This window comes from Calonectris borealis, chromosome Z, assembly GCF_964195595.1.
Source record: "Calonectris borealis chromosome Z, bCalBor7.hap1.2, whole genome shotgun sequence".
In the NCBI taxonomy this organism is placed as follows: domain Eukaryota; kingdom Metazoa; phylum Chordata; class Aves; order Procellariiformes; family Procellariidae; genus Calonectris; species Calonectris borealis.
Window position 1 is genome coordinate 46,437,198 of NC_134352.1, and position 14,045 is coordinate 46,451,242.

The 14,045-nt window shown below is 41.1% G+C and overlaps 1 protein-coding gene across 1 annotated transcript in view; it reads right to left on the bottom strand.

Annotated features, from left to right (window-relative positions):
• TRPM3 (transient receptor potential cation channel subfamily M member 3) overlaps positions 1–14,045 on the bottom strand; it is a 147,390-nt gene that overhangs the window by 90,100 nt on the left and 43,245 nt on the right. The window contains exon 5 of the mRNA XM_075136187.1: positions 10,233–10,407. Coding sequence (XP_074992288.1) covers positions 10,233–10,407 — 175 coding nt within the window. The remainder of the gene's footprint in view (positions 1–10,232; positions 10,408–14,045) is intronic.

The window sequence follows — 14,045 nt, forward strand, 5'->3', positions numbered from 1 at the left end:
AAATTATTCCCTGCCCTCCTTTATGGGAAGCTTAGGGAATTTTCTGTTTTAATTATGATTTTCACTTTAGACAATCACACCATATGTAAAAAACATGACCGGAGGCTCTGCTGATATTTTCTTCCAATGGAATTACAAATAAGACACAGTTGTGCAACTCTGTGGGACTGACTGAATTTCTCATACTTTTAAAATCCACACATTTTGCATAGCATTGTTATGAGAAGAGACAGAAAATAAATGTAATTATTCCTTCGTTCTATTCAAATAGGGATGATTTTTGGGTGCTTTTATGAGGAATCAGCTTTACTTGCAGCTCTTTACTGGTGATTATTCTTCTATGCCATTTTTCCCCGACTATGTTTATTAATATGTTTGTCCCTTCACCAAAAGAGAGATGATTGTATTTCAACAAAGAAATGACCTTCTTCTATCCAGCTTTTGATTTGCAAAGTACTTTGTTACAAGAGAAAAGTAATGATATCAAAATATGCAATGTGAAAACAATCTTACAAAATAATTCAAATGTGATAGTAGCCATGATCCTCCCTGATGTGGTAGAGACCACGGGGGATACAGAAGACCCACATCACACCCACATTATGATCCCTTTTGTTGGAAGTGAAAAATCCCTGTATTTTCCCTATTAGAAAAAAAGAGATTTAAGTAATATACTACAGTTATGAAGCCTAAAAATTGTGCCACAGTAGATGCAGAGGCAGATCAATCCAAAGGCAATCTTTAATGATTCTCATATGAGAATGCTCATTTAAAGCACAGAGAATGTTTTGAGTTTCCTTGTGAACATTAGGCAAGAAGTACATTTTTATGGCATTGAATTGAATTCCTTAAGGGTCTCATGCTTGCAGGAGTAGAACTGATGGAGTAGTTAATATGCTATAAACTCAGCTTGGAGACTGCATTCGAGTATTGCAAGTCATTTCCCATTCTGTAAGGAAATATTTGTCTAAGAAGTGACATGGTTTTAACTTGCTGTTTCATTTTTCTCATTTTAAATTCAGCATTTAATTAAAAAAATCTCTGAAGATTAAAAACTACTGAATGATCCTATAAATAGTTGTACTTTACAGTTGTTTCACTTCCAGCTTGTGCTTTTAAGCAAGGCAATGAAATGAGAAAGCATCCTTTGTTATACAGTCAAAAATACTTCGGCTTTATGTGGAGGACAGTTACTTAGGATATTCACTTAGGGCTTAGTAGGGACTAAATTTGGGTGTTTATGGTAGATCTTATGTTCTTACCCCTCAATGCTGTTCAACACATTTTCAATGTTTAAGTAAATGAGAAAATAAGTGCTTCAGAGCCTGGAGAACCTGACCTTTAAATTAGGGCCAATGGTGATGAGCAGCCAAATAATTCTTCTGATTCACCACGTGGGGAAGGTTGCATTTAAGCCACCTTCTCATTTAGGTTATCCCATGTACATAGCTTGTTTGTCATTAAGATGTAAAAGGTACTGGAAACGTACTCAGCTTACTACTGAGAATTTTATTTGCTTGTAGCAAAATGTAGCCACGTTGTACATTCTTAATATTCTGTTCAAGACTTTTCAGACCTAGGCAATGTGAAGTCCCTGATATTAAAGTTATGGCAAACTTAAAAAAACCCACCTGTGTTAATTCTGCATTTCTGATATTCATAATGCTGAAACCTCAGCTCAGTGGGAAATTGCATATCTGCCTTGCCTTCCCCATGGAACTTCAGTGAGAGAGATGAAATACTGAGGACTCAAAACTGATTTACCTCCAAAGATATCTTTACTTCAAGGTATGCTTCACAGTTTCTTCGGACCTGTTCTTGGTACATCACGTAACTGCACGCAGCACCTCCTGCAAGGCAGCGCAGACACAGCTCTCTGTGTTGTGCTGGCAGCCTCATTCCACTGCAGTCCAGTGAAGTCTTGCTTACAGTTACAATATGCACCCAAAGACTGCCCTAGGTGAGTGAAATGTCCACCTTCTCATGAGGAAAGCCTATAATCAGGCCTATAATAAGGCAGATTCAAGCTTCTTGTTTCTTGTCTTTTCAAGGACACACATACATTGACATTGCAAAGGGGTACTGCACCTTAATTAATATACAAAATTGCTCCTTTTTCTGCTAAGTGAAATCAGTTAGGATGAACAAGTAATGACGAGGGAAGGCAGGCACATCACAATTCTGTGAACCCCAATACAAAAGGACCTGTTGGGCAGATATGCAATTATCCAACACTCTTAAGATCTCTCTGAGAGGGCGGATTAGCACCTCAAGCAGTCGAAACTCAAGCAGAAAGCTATATTTTGTCCTCCTTCACCTCCAGATATAGTTCTTTCCTCCCTTTTTGTGGTTTAACCCCAGCTGGCAACCAAGTACTACACAGCTGCTCGTTCACCCTCCCCCTGCCCCAGTGGGACCGGTGAGAGAATCAGAAGGGCAAGAGTAAGAAAACTCGTAGATTGAGAAAAGAACAGTTTAATACTTGAAATATAATAATGATAATGATGATAATAATGATGATAATAATGATGATAATAATAAGAACAACACATCAACAACAACTTGAATAACAACAACAACAACAACAACAACAACAACAACAATAAATTGTAATGAAGAGGAAAACAAGAGCCAAGGGGCAAACAAAACCCAGGAAAAACAAGTGATGCAACCGCTCACTACCCACTGAGTGATGCCCAGCCAGTCCCCGAGCAGCGATTGCTGCCCCCTGGCCAACTCCGCCCAGCTTATATCCTGAGCATGATGTCATATGGTATGGAATATCCCTTTGGTCATTTTGGGTCAGCTGTCTCGGCTGTGTCCCCTCCCAGCTTCTTGTGCACCTGGCAGAGCATGGGAAGCCGAAAAGTCCTTGACTATGTAAACACTGCTCAGCAACAACTAAAACATCAGGGTGTTATCAACATTCTTCTTATACTAAATCCAAAACACAGCACTATACCAGCTACTAGGAAGAAAATTAACTCTATCCCAGCCGAAACCAGGACAACTCTGGAAACAAACTTTCAAATAAACTTAAAAACTCACAGCAGTGCTTAGTACACTTATACACACATTCTTATATGTAGAAAATGAATCCATATCGGTCTGCAATGAGTTAGAATTTAAGACACTGAAAAACCAGCCTGATAATACCAACATGCAAGTGCTGAGTCTGTGGCTGCCATGAATGATGTGGGCTTTGAATTATTTAGATCAGATATCCAGTGTATAGCAGTTAGAAGATATGCTGTGTCTCAGAAAAGACGCTGATTTGCAGCCAGCAGCCAGAATTAAAATAGGTTTTTGACCTTTTAGTTTGACCGCACAGTGGACTGCAGAATGAAATTCTGCACGCAATTTGGATGTGCTACATTGATTTAGAGTCTAATAGACACAGTTTTGTATAACCTACTTAGATTCCATCCAAAAGAAAAAGCTAGCAGCTGAAATGAGTTAACATGCAAATTATTCAGTATGCCTCTCATATTGCTAAGCACTATTCAAAAGTAAGTTACAGACAGGGAAAGGTATCCAATTTGTATCTAAAGTCTAATGTATTTGGGTAAAATATTTTTATGACTATAAATAATATTGGTGTTTCACTTCTGGTATCCTTAAAAATATTATTGCATTTTAGACCGACGTTTTCTGAAGCAGGGAGAACACACAGAAATTCCCACTAGCTAGCTTTACAAATTTCATCATTTGTGCATTCTATGTAGTGCAGGTGAACAGGAAAAAAAAATGTTATCTGATAATATTGCAAGCACCACTTGGAATGGCACCACCACAGAAAGAAGACCCATAGTACGGGAGAATAGTAGCTTTCACAAAGCCAGACTTGAGCGTCTCAGGTAAGAAATGACTTGCTTGTTCTGCCTCCAGTGATTCTATCACTTACCTTTCTTACAGGCAGGAGTTTGTGATGATGAAATAGAATCATAGAATGATTTGGATTGGAAGGGACCTTTAAGGATCTAGTCCAGCCCCTTGCCGTGGGCAGGGACATCTTTCACTAGGTCAGGTTGCTCAAAGCCCCGTCCAACTTGACCTTGAACACTTCCACGGATGGGGTATCCACAGATTCTCTGGGCAACTGTTCCAGTGTCTTACCACCCTCACCATAAAGAATTTCTTGCTTATGCCCAATCTAAAGCTATCCTCTTTCAATTTAAAACCATTGCCCTTTGTCCTGTCATTACAGGCCCTCATAAAAAGTGTCTCTCCATCTTTCTTATAAACCCCCGTTATATATTGAAATAAATTGCATTCATTCTCTTTTTGCTGTATTCATTTTCGTAATGACATCACAGAGAAGGTAGATGGAAACTGTATAGATACATAGCAAAAAAGGGATAAAACACGTTTGAATAAGGTTATGTTAAATGTGTGAGGTCACTGAAAACAGAGAAACAACATCTCAAAGATTCAGAGGAAACCTGGCACATTCATATCTATTCCAGATGCAGCATTGGACTATGCATAAACCTGAATATAAAATGGATTTAAATATTTATGGAAAACTATCTTATTCACAGTAGGAATTTTAGGTTGAGTAAGTGCATGATCACATCTATTTTTAAAAAACATAATAGTGCTTGGTCTAGAGCTCAGTGTTTATGGATTTATGTTTTATTATTTGCATAACTCTGTTGTAGGTGTGAATACATATCTTCACATGTTCTAACACACACAAAAATGAGTCCCTTCCCAGTGAATCCCGATCAGAAGGTTAATGCAGCTACTTAGACAAAAAGCATGAAATAGCTCTTAGCTATAAGAATTTGAGGAGGTTTTGGTTCCACTTTTATGTTTTGTTCTCAAATTATTAAATCCTCCCTTATCCGTTATTTCCTACTCTGAGCAGCAGACTCTGGGCTCTGCTTTGGGAGCTTCTGGGGACAAGGTCCACAATCATTGCGAAACACCTGGACACCCTCTGAAGGGTGCTGATGGGTAAAGATGAGGTAAGGGTGGCCACAAGGGTGTGGCCCTGAGAAAGCTCCAGCATTTTCTAATGAGCATGATGAGTAGCCCTAGACTCAGGGTGCCTGTAGCCTTATTTGCTACGGACACCTTATTAGGGAAGGTCAAGCACCTGTTAGTTGGTGCTTGGGAGAGGCCTATATAAGAACCAGGCCAAGAGTACAGCCAACAGATGCAGCAGCTTGTATAAGAGGGTGGAAAAAAAAGGGGCCTCAGCTGAATTCGTTCCAGTGTAAATAATCTCAGGTATGGTGGTGACATGCCACAGGGTAATTTTCCTGGCAGGTGCTGGAGTAGCTGCCTCTGCCAGAGCAGAGGCTTTGATGCAGGTGGAGCTTTGGGTGGTGGATGCAGCTCTCCAAGTCCCAGGCTGCAGGGTCTATTTTTGATGCCAGGAGAGATGGCCTTCTTTCCTGTAGGTCTGCTGTCTTGGAGAAGCTGTGCCACCAAGCATAGGAGTTACGGAAGGAAGTGAGCAGGCTATGCAGCATCAGAGAAAATGAAAAGGAGATAGACAGGATCTTCTGAGATGCAACAGCTTGAAGAACCCTGGACCCCAACTGCAACAGAAATGCAGACAGTGTCCACACCTAGTATTTAGATAAGTGCAACCTCTGGAGAAGGCAAAGGATGAAAGCTGGTGACCAAGTTGGCACCAAGAGTAAGACTCCTGCTCCACCTAATGGCTTACAACCACAAAATAGGTTCACTCCTCTCAAAGAGGAGCCACATGTGCCTTCAAGCAAAGGATCTTGTCACCTGACCCTACCCCAAGCAAGTAAACCAGGAAGAAGCAGTGAGTGATTATAATGAGTAACTCCTTGCTGCAGGGGACAGAGGCACTCGTCTGTTGACCTGGCTTATCAACTAGAGAGGTTTGCTGCCTGCTTGGGCTCAGATATTGTGGAGGGACTGCTAAAGCTTGTCTGACCATCTGACTACTACCCACTGCTGGTTTTGCACATAGTCACCAATGATACTGCAAGGGGAAACCTGGAGAGTATCAAAAGTGACTACAGAGCTCTGGGAGCAGTAGTCAAGGGCATGGGGGCCCAGGTGGTGTTTTCCTCAATCTTGCTGATTAGAGGAAAGAGTGTGGGGAGGAGTACACTGATAATATAGGTCAATAGCTGGCTGCAGAGCTGGTGTTGGTGACAGCGTTCTGGGTTCTGTGACCGTGGGACTCTGCTTGCAGATCAGAGTCTGCTTGTAAGAGATGGGATCTACCTCATGAAGCAGCCAAAGTTACCTTTGCCAAAATGGCTGACCTGATAAGAAAGGCTTTAAAGTAGGAATGCTGGGGGAGGGAGAGTCACCAGCAGCCCTGTGAAAGCGTGATGCACAGGGATAATGAGCAAAGAGCCTGGAGTGATGTGATGGAAAGGGATCACAAAATCAACAAAACAAGGCTTCAGTGGGCTCACCTCCATCATTTTTATGTAAGCAAGGAAATACCTACAGGGCACCATTACGGAGAAATCCCCAAAGCCCTTTCTGGGAAATCAGTGTGCTGGGGTGCCTCTTTAAAGTGCCTGTATACTAATGTGCACAGAACAGGGAATAAACATAAGTTAGATCTGTGTGCAGTTGCAGGGCTACGATCTTGCTGGGATCACAGAGACATGGTGGGATGGCTCCCATGACCAGAGGTGTTGCAATGGAGGGATACAAGCTCGTAGGAAAGACAGGCTGGGAAGAGGAGGAGTTGGAGTTGCCCTTTATGTGAGAATAGCTGGAGTGCATGGAGCTCTGCCTGGGAATGAATGATGAGCCAACTGAGAGTTTATGGGTTAGGATTAAAGCGAAAACAGGTAAAGGTGACATTGTAGTGGGTGTCTGCTATAGGCTGCATGACCAGGAAGAGCAAGTGGATGAAGCCGTCTACAGACAGCTAGGAGCAGCCTCATGTTCACAGGCTCTCATCCTTATGGAAAATTTTAACCACTGCGATATCTGCTGAAGGGACAACACAGCAGGGCATAATGGAGGTTCCTGGAGTGCAATGACAAGAACTTCCTGACCCAAGTGATAGAGCAGCCAATGAGGAGAGGTGCTCTGCTGGGCCTCATACTCACCAACAAAGAGTATGGGGATGTGAAGGTCAAAGGCAGCCTTGGCTGCAGTGACCATGAGATGGTGGAGTTCAGGATTCTGAGAGGCAGGAGAGGGCAAAAAGAAAGATCACAACCCCAGACTAGAGGAGAGCAGACTTTGGCCTCTTTGGGGATCTGCTTGGAAGAGTCCTATGGGATAAGACCCAGAGGGAAGAGGGGACCAAGGAAGCTGGTTAATATTCAAGTATCACTTCCTCTAAGCTCAGTGAATGGGGCAGGGGACCTGGTGACATAGGACACGGAAAAGGCTGAAGTACTGAGTACCTTCTTCAATCCCAGGCCCCAGAGACCAAGGGGGAAAGTCTGGAAGAAGGAAGTCATACCCTTGGTGGAAGAGGATCAGGTCAGGGAATACTTAAACAAATTGGATATACATAAGTCCATGGGCTCTGATGGGATGCACTCATGAATGCTGAGGGAGCTGGCTGATGTCATTGCAAGGCCACCCCATAATCTTTGAACAATCATGACAACTGGAAGATTTGCCTGAGGACTAGAGAAAAGAAATGGACATTCCTATCTTCAAGAAGAGCAAGAAGGAAGACCCAGGGAACTACAGGCTGGTCAGCCTCCCCTTGATCCCTGGGGAAGTGATGGGGCAGCTCATCCAGAAAACCATATCCAGGCACATGAAGGAACATGAAGATGATCAGGAGTAGTCAATGTGCATTCACCAAGAGGAAGTCATGCTTGATCACCTTCTGTGATGAAATGACAGATTTGGTAGATGAGGGGCAAGCAGTGGATATTGTTTATGTAGACTTCACTAAGGCCTTTGACACTGTCTCCCATAAGATCCTCATAGAGAAGCTGTTGAAGTATGGGCTGGAGGAACAGACAGTGAGGTAAATTGAAACTGGCTGAATGGCTGGGCCCAGGGGGATGTGCTCAGTGATGTGAAGTTTAGTTGGAGGCCAGCAACTAGTGGTGTATTCCAGGGACCAATCCTGGGTCCAGTCCTGCTCAACATCTTCATTAATGATCTGGAAGATGGGGCTGCATGTACTCTCTGCAGGTTTGGTGATGATATAAAACTGGAAGGAGTGGCTGATATGCCAGAGAGTCGTGCTGCCCTCTGGCAGATGGACCTTGATAGGCTGGAGAAATGGGCTGACAGGAACTTTATGAAGTTCAACTAGGAGAAATGTTAAGTCCTGCACCTGGGGAGGAACAACCCCATGTACCAGTACCTGCTGAGGGCCTCCCAGCAGGACAGATGCTTGGCAAAAACGGACCTGGGATCCTGGTGGACACCAAGATGAACATGAGCCAGCAATGTGCCATTGCAACAACAAAGGCTAATGGTATCCTGGGCTGCATTAGGAGGAGTGTTGCCAGCAGGTCGAGCCAGCAGGTTGAGGCAGGTGATCCTTTCTCTCTCCTCAGCACTGGTGAGGACACACCTGGAGTCCTGTGTCCAGTTTTGGGTTCCCCAGTACAGGAGAGACATGGACATACTGGAGAGCATCCAGTGATGGACCACTAAGATGATGAAAAGACTGGATCACCTCACATATGAGGAAAGGCTGAAGGAGGTGGGACTGTTCAGCCCAGAGCAGAGAAGGCTCAGAGAGGATCTCATCAATGTGTATAAATACCCGAAGGGAGGGTGTGAAGAAGACAGAACCAGACTCTTTTCAGTGGTGTCTGATGACAGGGCCAGAGGCCATGGGCACAAAGTAAAACACAGGAGGTTTCCTCTGAACATCAGGAAATACTTTTTTTTTACCATGTGGGTAACTGAGCACTGGCATAGGTTGCCCAGAGAGGTTGTGGAGTCTCCATCCTTGGAGATATTCAAAAGATATCTGGACATGATCCTGGGCAACTGGCTTTAGGTGGCCCTGCTTGAGCATAGCTGTTGGATGCAGATAACCTCTAAAGGTCCCTTCCAGTCTCAACAGTTCTGTGATTCTATGGCTGTTTACATATTTTTGGGGGTAGAGGGGAAGAACAAAGAATATTAAAGATTTGGGCATTCAGTAATAATATGCAATTTGGAACTTGCAAAGCATGCTTATAACCTGGTTCAACAAAAACACCCTTGAATCTTCTATAATAAAAGCTAAGTACTATCCTTGCCTCACCTTGAGTCTGCAAAGAAAGTGCAAACACAGATCAGTGCACAAACAGTCATGTGTGAATATAGGCGGGTGTGCAGAATCATGCCCAATAGGCAAAGCAAATACGAACTAGCTTATATGAACATGTAGGGCTAAATGAAACCTGAAGACAGCAGTACACTATATTAAAATGACATAGCACATCTAAACCAGTGAAAATAATTCCCTGTGCCCTTTGACTTAATCCCTTGATCTAACTAAAAGATACCTTACATTGTACTTGTCAATGTGTTACATGTCATGGCAAGTAACTATATGATACAGTTTCTACACCTCTGTTTTATTCTGTAGACTTTCCTTAGTGTTGCTTTAACTCCCCTTTTTTTTTGTTCTGCATACCTGTCCTGATTTTGGCTGGGATAGAGTTAAATTTCTTCCTAGTGCTCTGTTTTGGATTTAGTATGAGAAGAATGTTGATAACACGCTGATGTATTTAGTTGTTGCTAAGTACCCTGCTAGTCAAGGACATTCAGCTTCCCTGCTCTGGAAGAGGCTGGGAGGGAGCATAGCCGGGACAGCTAGTCCCGCGGGCCAATGGGGTATTCCATACCATGTGATGTCATGCTTAGTATATGAATGGTAGGCACGTTCCAGGAAGTAGTGATCGCTACTTGGTTATTGGTCAGTGTGGGTGGTGAGCAATTGCATTGTGCATCACTCATTTTGTATATGCTATTATTGATGATGATGATGATTATTATTATTTCCCCTTTTCTGTTCTACTAAACTGTCTTTATCTCCCACGAGTTTTTCTCACTCTTACCCTTCTGATTCTCTCCCCGTCCCACTGGAGGGGGGGATTGACCAAGCGGCTGCATGGTGTTTGGCTGTCTGCTGAGTTACACCACGACAATACCTTCAGTATTTCACCTGTATCCATGATGGAAACAGCCACGTGAGGAAGGTATTGCTTTTGCACTATATTGCTAAAGATTTCCTAGGCTCTATCTTACCACCAAATTGAACCTGTGGATGGAGAAAGAACACATACTAGGAAATGACTTACCCTCCTTCTTCAGAGTATTTGTGACCAAAGGCAAGGATGTCAGATGCCCGGCCACTGCCATCGCATATCACAACAGGAACAGGAGGAGTGTCTCGCAGGTACTCCAGGACAATGGAGATAACATTGGGACCTCCTTCCACAATGAGGGCCACCACTGGAACCCCTTGGCCAATTCCTGGAGTAAAAGAAAGAAACAAACAAAAAACCCAAACAAAAAAGAAAAGAAACAAAAAAATGCAAAGCCAGCAAAGCAAACAAAACATAACAGAAGACAGAAAAAAAAAAATCAGACTGAAATTACTGCATTGTGACTGTACAGTGTTATGTTAGAGAAAATGGCATTCAGAAGATCATAGATTTTAAGGACAGAAGGGACTAGTGTAGTCATCTTATCAGTTCCACTGCATAAAATAGGATTTTCTAGAATTATCTTCTGTTTTAAATACAATATTTATGGTTGAAATAGACGATGAATTTTTTGAAAGATTGAATCTTGGTTTGAAAGCATAGAGAAGCTACCACAATTCTTCTGAACACATTCAGAGTCACGACTTTGTAGCTTGCTTGTAATCTAGACTTCGCATGCTGTCAGTTTCCAATTATTGGGTCTTCCACTAGCTTTGCTTACTGTTTTAAAATCCCCTCTATGATATTTTTGTTGCTGTATTACATGCATTTTAAGGTTGCAGCTGGATAGCTGTTTAACCTTCTATTTGATAAACTAAACATATTGTGTTACAAGTCAATGCAATACTTGTTTTCCAATTCTAGTCAGTCTCACAGTTTTTCTCTGAATTCTCTCCAAATTTTGCAGCATACTCCTTGATTTGCAGACCCCACACTGGGGACATTGCTCCAAAGAGAGCTGAACTAGTGCTGAATTAGAAGAGAGAGATCTTCATTTTCAATACTTGTGGTACAATTAGATGGGAGCCCTCTGCAAAAGTTGCAGCATGGACTTTGCCAGGAAAGTCTTATGGATTTGGAGAAAGACAGTCTGACACCTGGCTGGTGTTAACATGATTGAAAAAGCTTTTATGGTTGTCACTTCTTGACCAGTTGAGACTGGGGACGTTCAAAAGGACACAGGCAGTAGAACTAGTTGAACATTTTCTATTAGCATTTTTTTGTCAAGAGAAAGACTTTTTCCTTTTAAACTAGCTTTTCTTAAGAAAAACTATATGCATTCTGCAAAATTTTGACGTTTCACTGCAAAATAAAAAGAGTGCCTAAACTGTTAATAGTTGGGTTGGGAAAAGTTGCATGAGGCCAGGCAACAATAAGTTTTAATGTGACTGCCTCAGGTTTCCATTTAGAGGGAGTTCAGTCCACAGAAACAAAGGTAAGCCTGTGAGACTGGAACGTTAAATCTGGTTAGACCCTCTAGAAACATTCACAAATCAAATGATTTTTGATAGTCAGAAATATTTTTAAGGATTTGAATTACGGTCAAAAAATGAAGTGAACTGTTGTTTAAAAAAGAAAAAACCCCAGTTCTTATACACAACAGCAAAATATTGTAAGCACCTCCTGAACCACTTTACAAGTAAACATTGTGTTTCCTGGAGAGACTCTCAGCATGTTTTGTTATGGCTGTATCTACTGTCAGTTTGTGGTTCTTTTATTATATAACTTAAGTAAAGTGCGTGGTGTTTATTTATGTTAAGAAAACTATAAGCAGAGTTATAAAATCCAGGCTAATGAAAGTAAGAAGGGTAGAATATAACAAGGTGATTAACAGAATGATTTGAACAGAGCTCACTGGTTATTTTTTTAATTAATATTAAGGATTTCCCTGAATTGCTGCTCTACCTAATCATTAAGATTTTTTGGTGGTTAAGTTCTTTTCAAAGGTCTTAGTGGAAAAGCAGTTTTGGGGAACGAAGTTAAATGAGAAAGGAAAATTAAGAACTTTGCTTGAGAAGAGTGAATTATAAGTCTGATGGGTTAACCTATCCCACATGTACTTCCATTAACTTTAAGGGATTCAAGCTAACGATGAATTTTGTTTGGCAAATTTGCACTGTTCACTTACATTCATTTTAATCATGTTTAAAATTGCATCCCTTAAAAGTGCATTCTAGATATTAGCAATAAAAACACATTTTTCCTGAGAATCTTATAAGTAACATGATTTTATTCCCGTCTCAAGACATGTAATACGATAGATCTTGTTGCAGTTGAGTATGCAGCTGAGAACCTCATGTCACAAGTCTGCCCAGATTATCCTTTGCTGTCAGGTGGCAAAAGAAATGTTGTTTATAGTTATGTCTAGTACAAGAATATATTTTTTGTAAGACAATTGCTATCAGAAGATGAATAAAAATGAAATTCTTGTTGCAGAATATTTTTATTTATGATACTTTCCAGCATAATCACATAGTGGCTGATGAGAGACTTTCTTCAGTTAAAATTTTAATACAGAATTGGAAGGAGATATTTTATCATTTAATTTCTACCGGTCTGGCTGATGTAATGTTACCAAGTTTTTTGAACTTTCTATCAGTACTTGCTTCTTCTTGTGTAGCTTTTCTTTATACCACACTGTATAGCCAATACTTCTAGCATCTTTAGTTCTGCTGGTAGTTTTTTAAGATATGGGTTCTTGATATTGAATAATGATTTCCCTTCACTGTTCTTGTTTCAGTGTTCCTTGCTTGAAAGACTCATCACAGAGCAGATCTAATAAACTCCGACTAGGAGGCCCACAAATCGCTGAAATCTTACATCAGCATTCCTTTTCAGCAGCGTAGTATTTTCCTCTGGAAACAGGCTGGTAGGACCCATTTTATTTCATTATGGACAAAAACAATCCCAGTGATGTGTTTAAAAGCCTGATACTAACATTTACCAAAGGTGGTCTTTTGTAAAGTATTTGCTATAATGCTATATATGAAATTGTTAACAAAGCTGAATATAAGTGCACAGATTTGAAAGTATATAATTCATTAATGGGTGGAGTTGTATGTGGAACTGTAGTACTAATGGAGTTTCTTGAAGAACTTACCCTGATCCTATCATTATTATTAATGACTTCAAATCAAGAAGTAGAACTGATAGTGAAATCTGCTAATAAGATAATATTAAGAAGTATTCTCAGTAATGAGTCAAATTGGGTCTGGATAACATTAAGGATTGAGTAATAGAAATGGAGAAAGTTCGCAGTGCGAAATGCAAAGTCATTTACTTGGTGATTAATAAATTCTGCTGTAAACTGGGAATTCATTAGGAGGAAATATTAGAAAAGAGAAAGGAGTGATCCAGCTGATCACAGGAGAACTGAGTCTTCGGTGTAGCAAAACCATGAAGAAGGCAGGTATGATCCTGGAATACACACAGGAAAGCATTTTCAGTGGGAAATACGGGCACATCATGCCATTGTGGGCATGGTGGTGTTGGGTTGACGGTTGGACTTGATGATCTTAGAGATCTTTTCCAACCTTAATGATTCTATGATTCTATGATTCTAAGCCACTCAAGAAATTCCACCACGCAAAATACTCTGTAGCTATGCTCACCTATGTTCAAAAAGAACAAACTGGAACAAATGGAGGAAAAAGCCAAAAGGAGTATATGGAGAATCAAGACCCCATCTTATAAGACAAGTTTAGATGAGTTTGGCTCATCTTCCTCAGCAAATTGAAGGGTGAAAGACAGTATGTTTGAATATTCCCATGACATGCAGCACATTGCGTATCAATAGTCTCGGAGTTCAGAAGATTTCTGGCTATCAGAAGTAAGACTAAAAGGGAATAACTTTGTGAGTTTGGAGTGATGCTCAATAATCATTATAGATGCAGTCACCTTATGTAT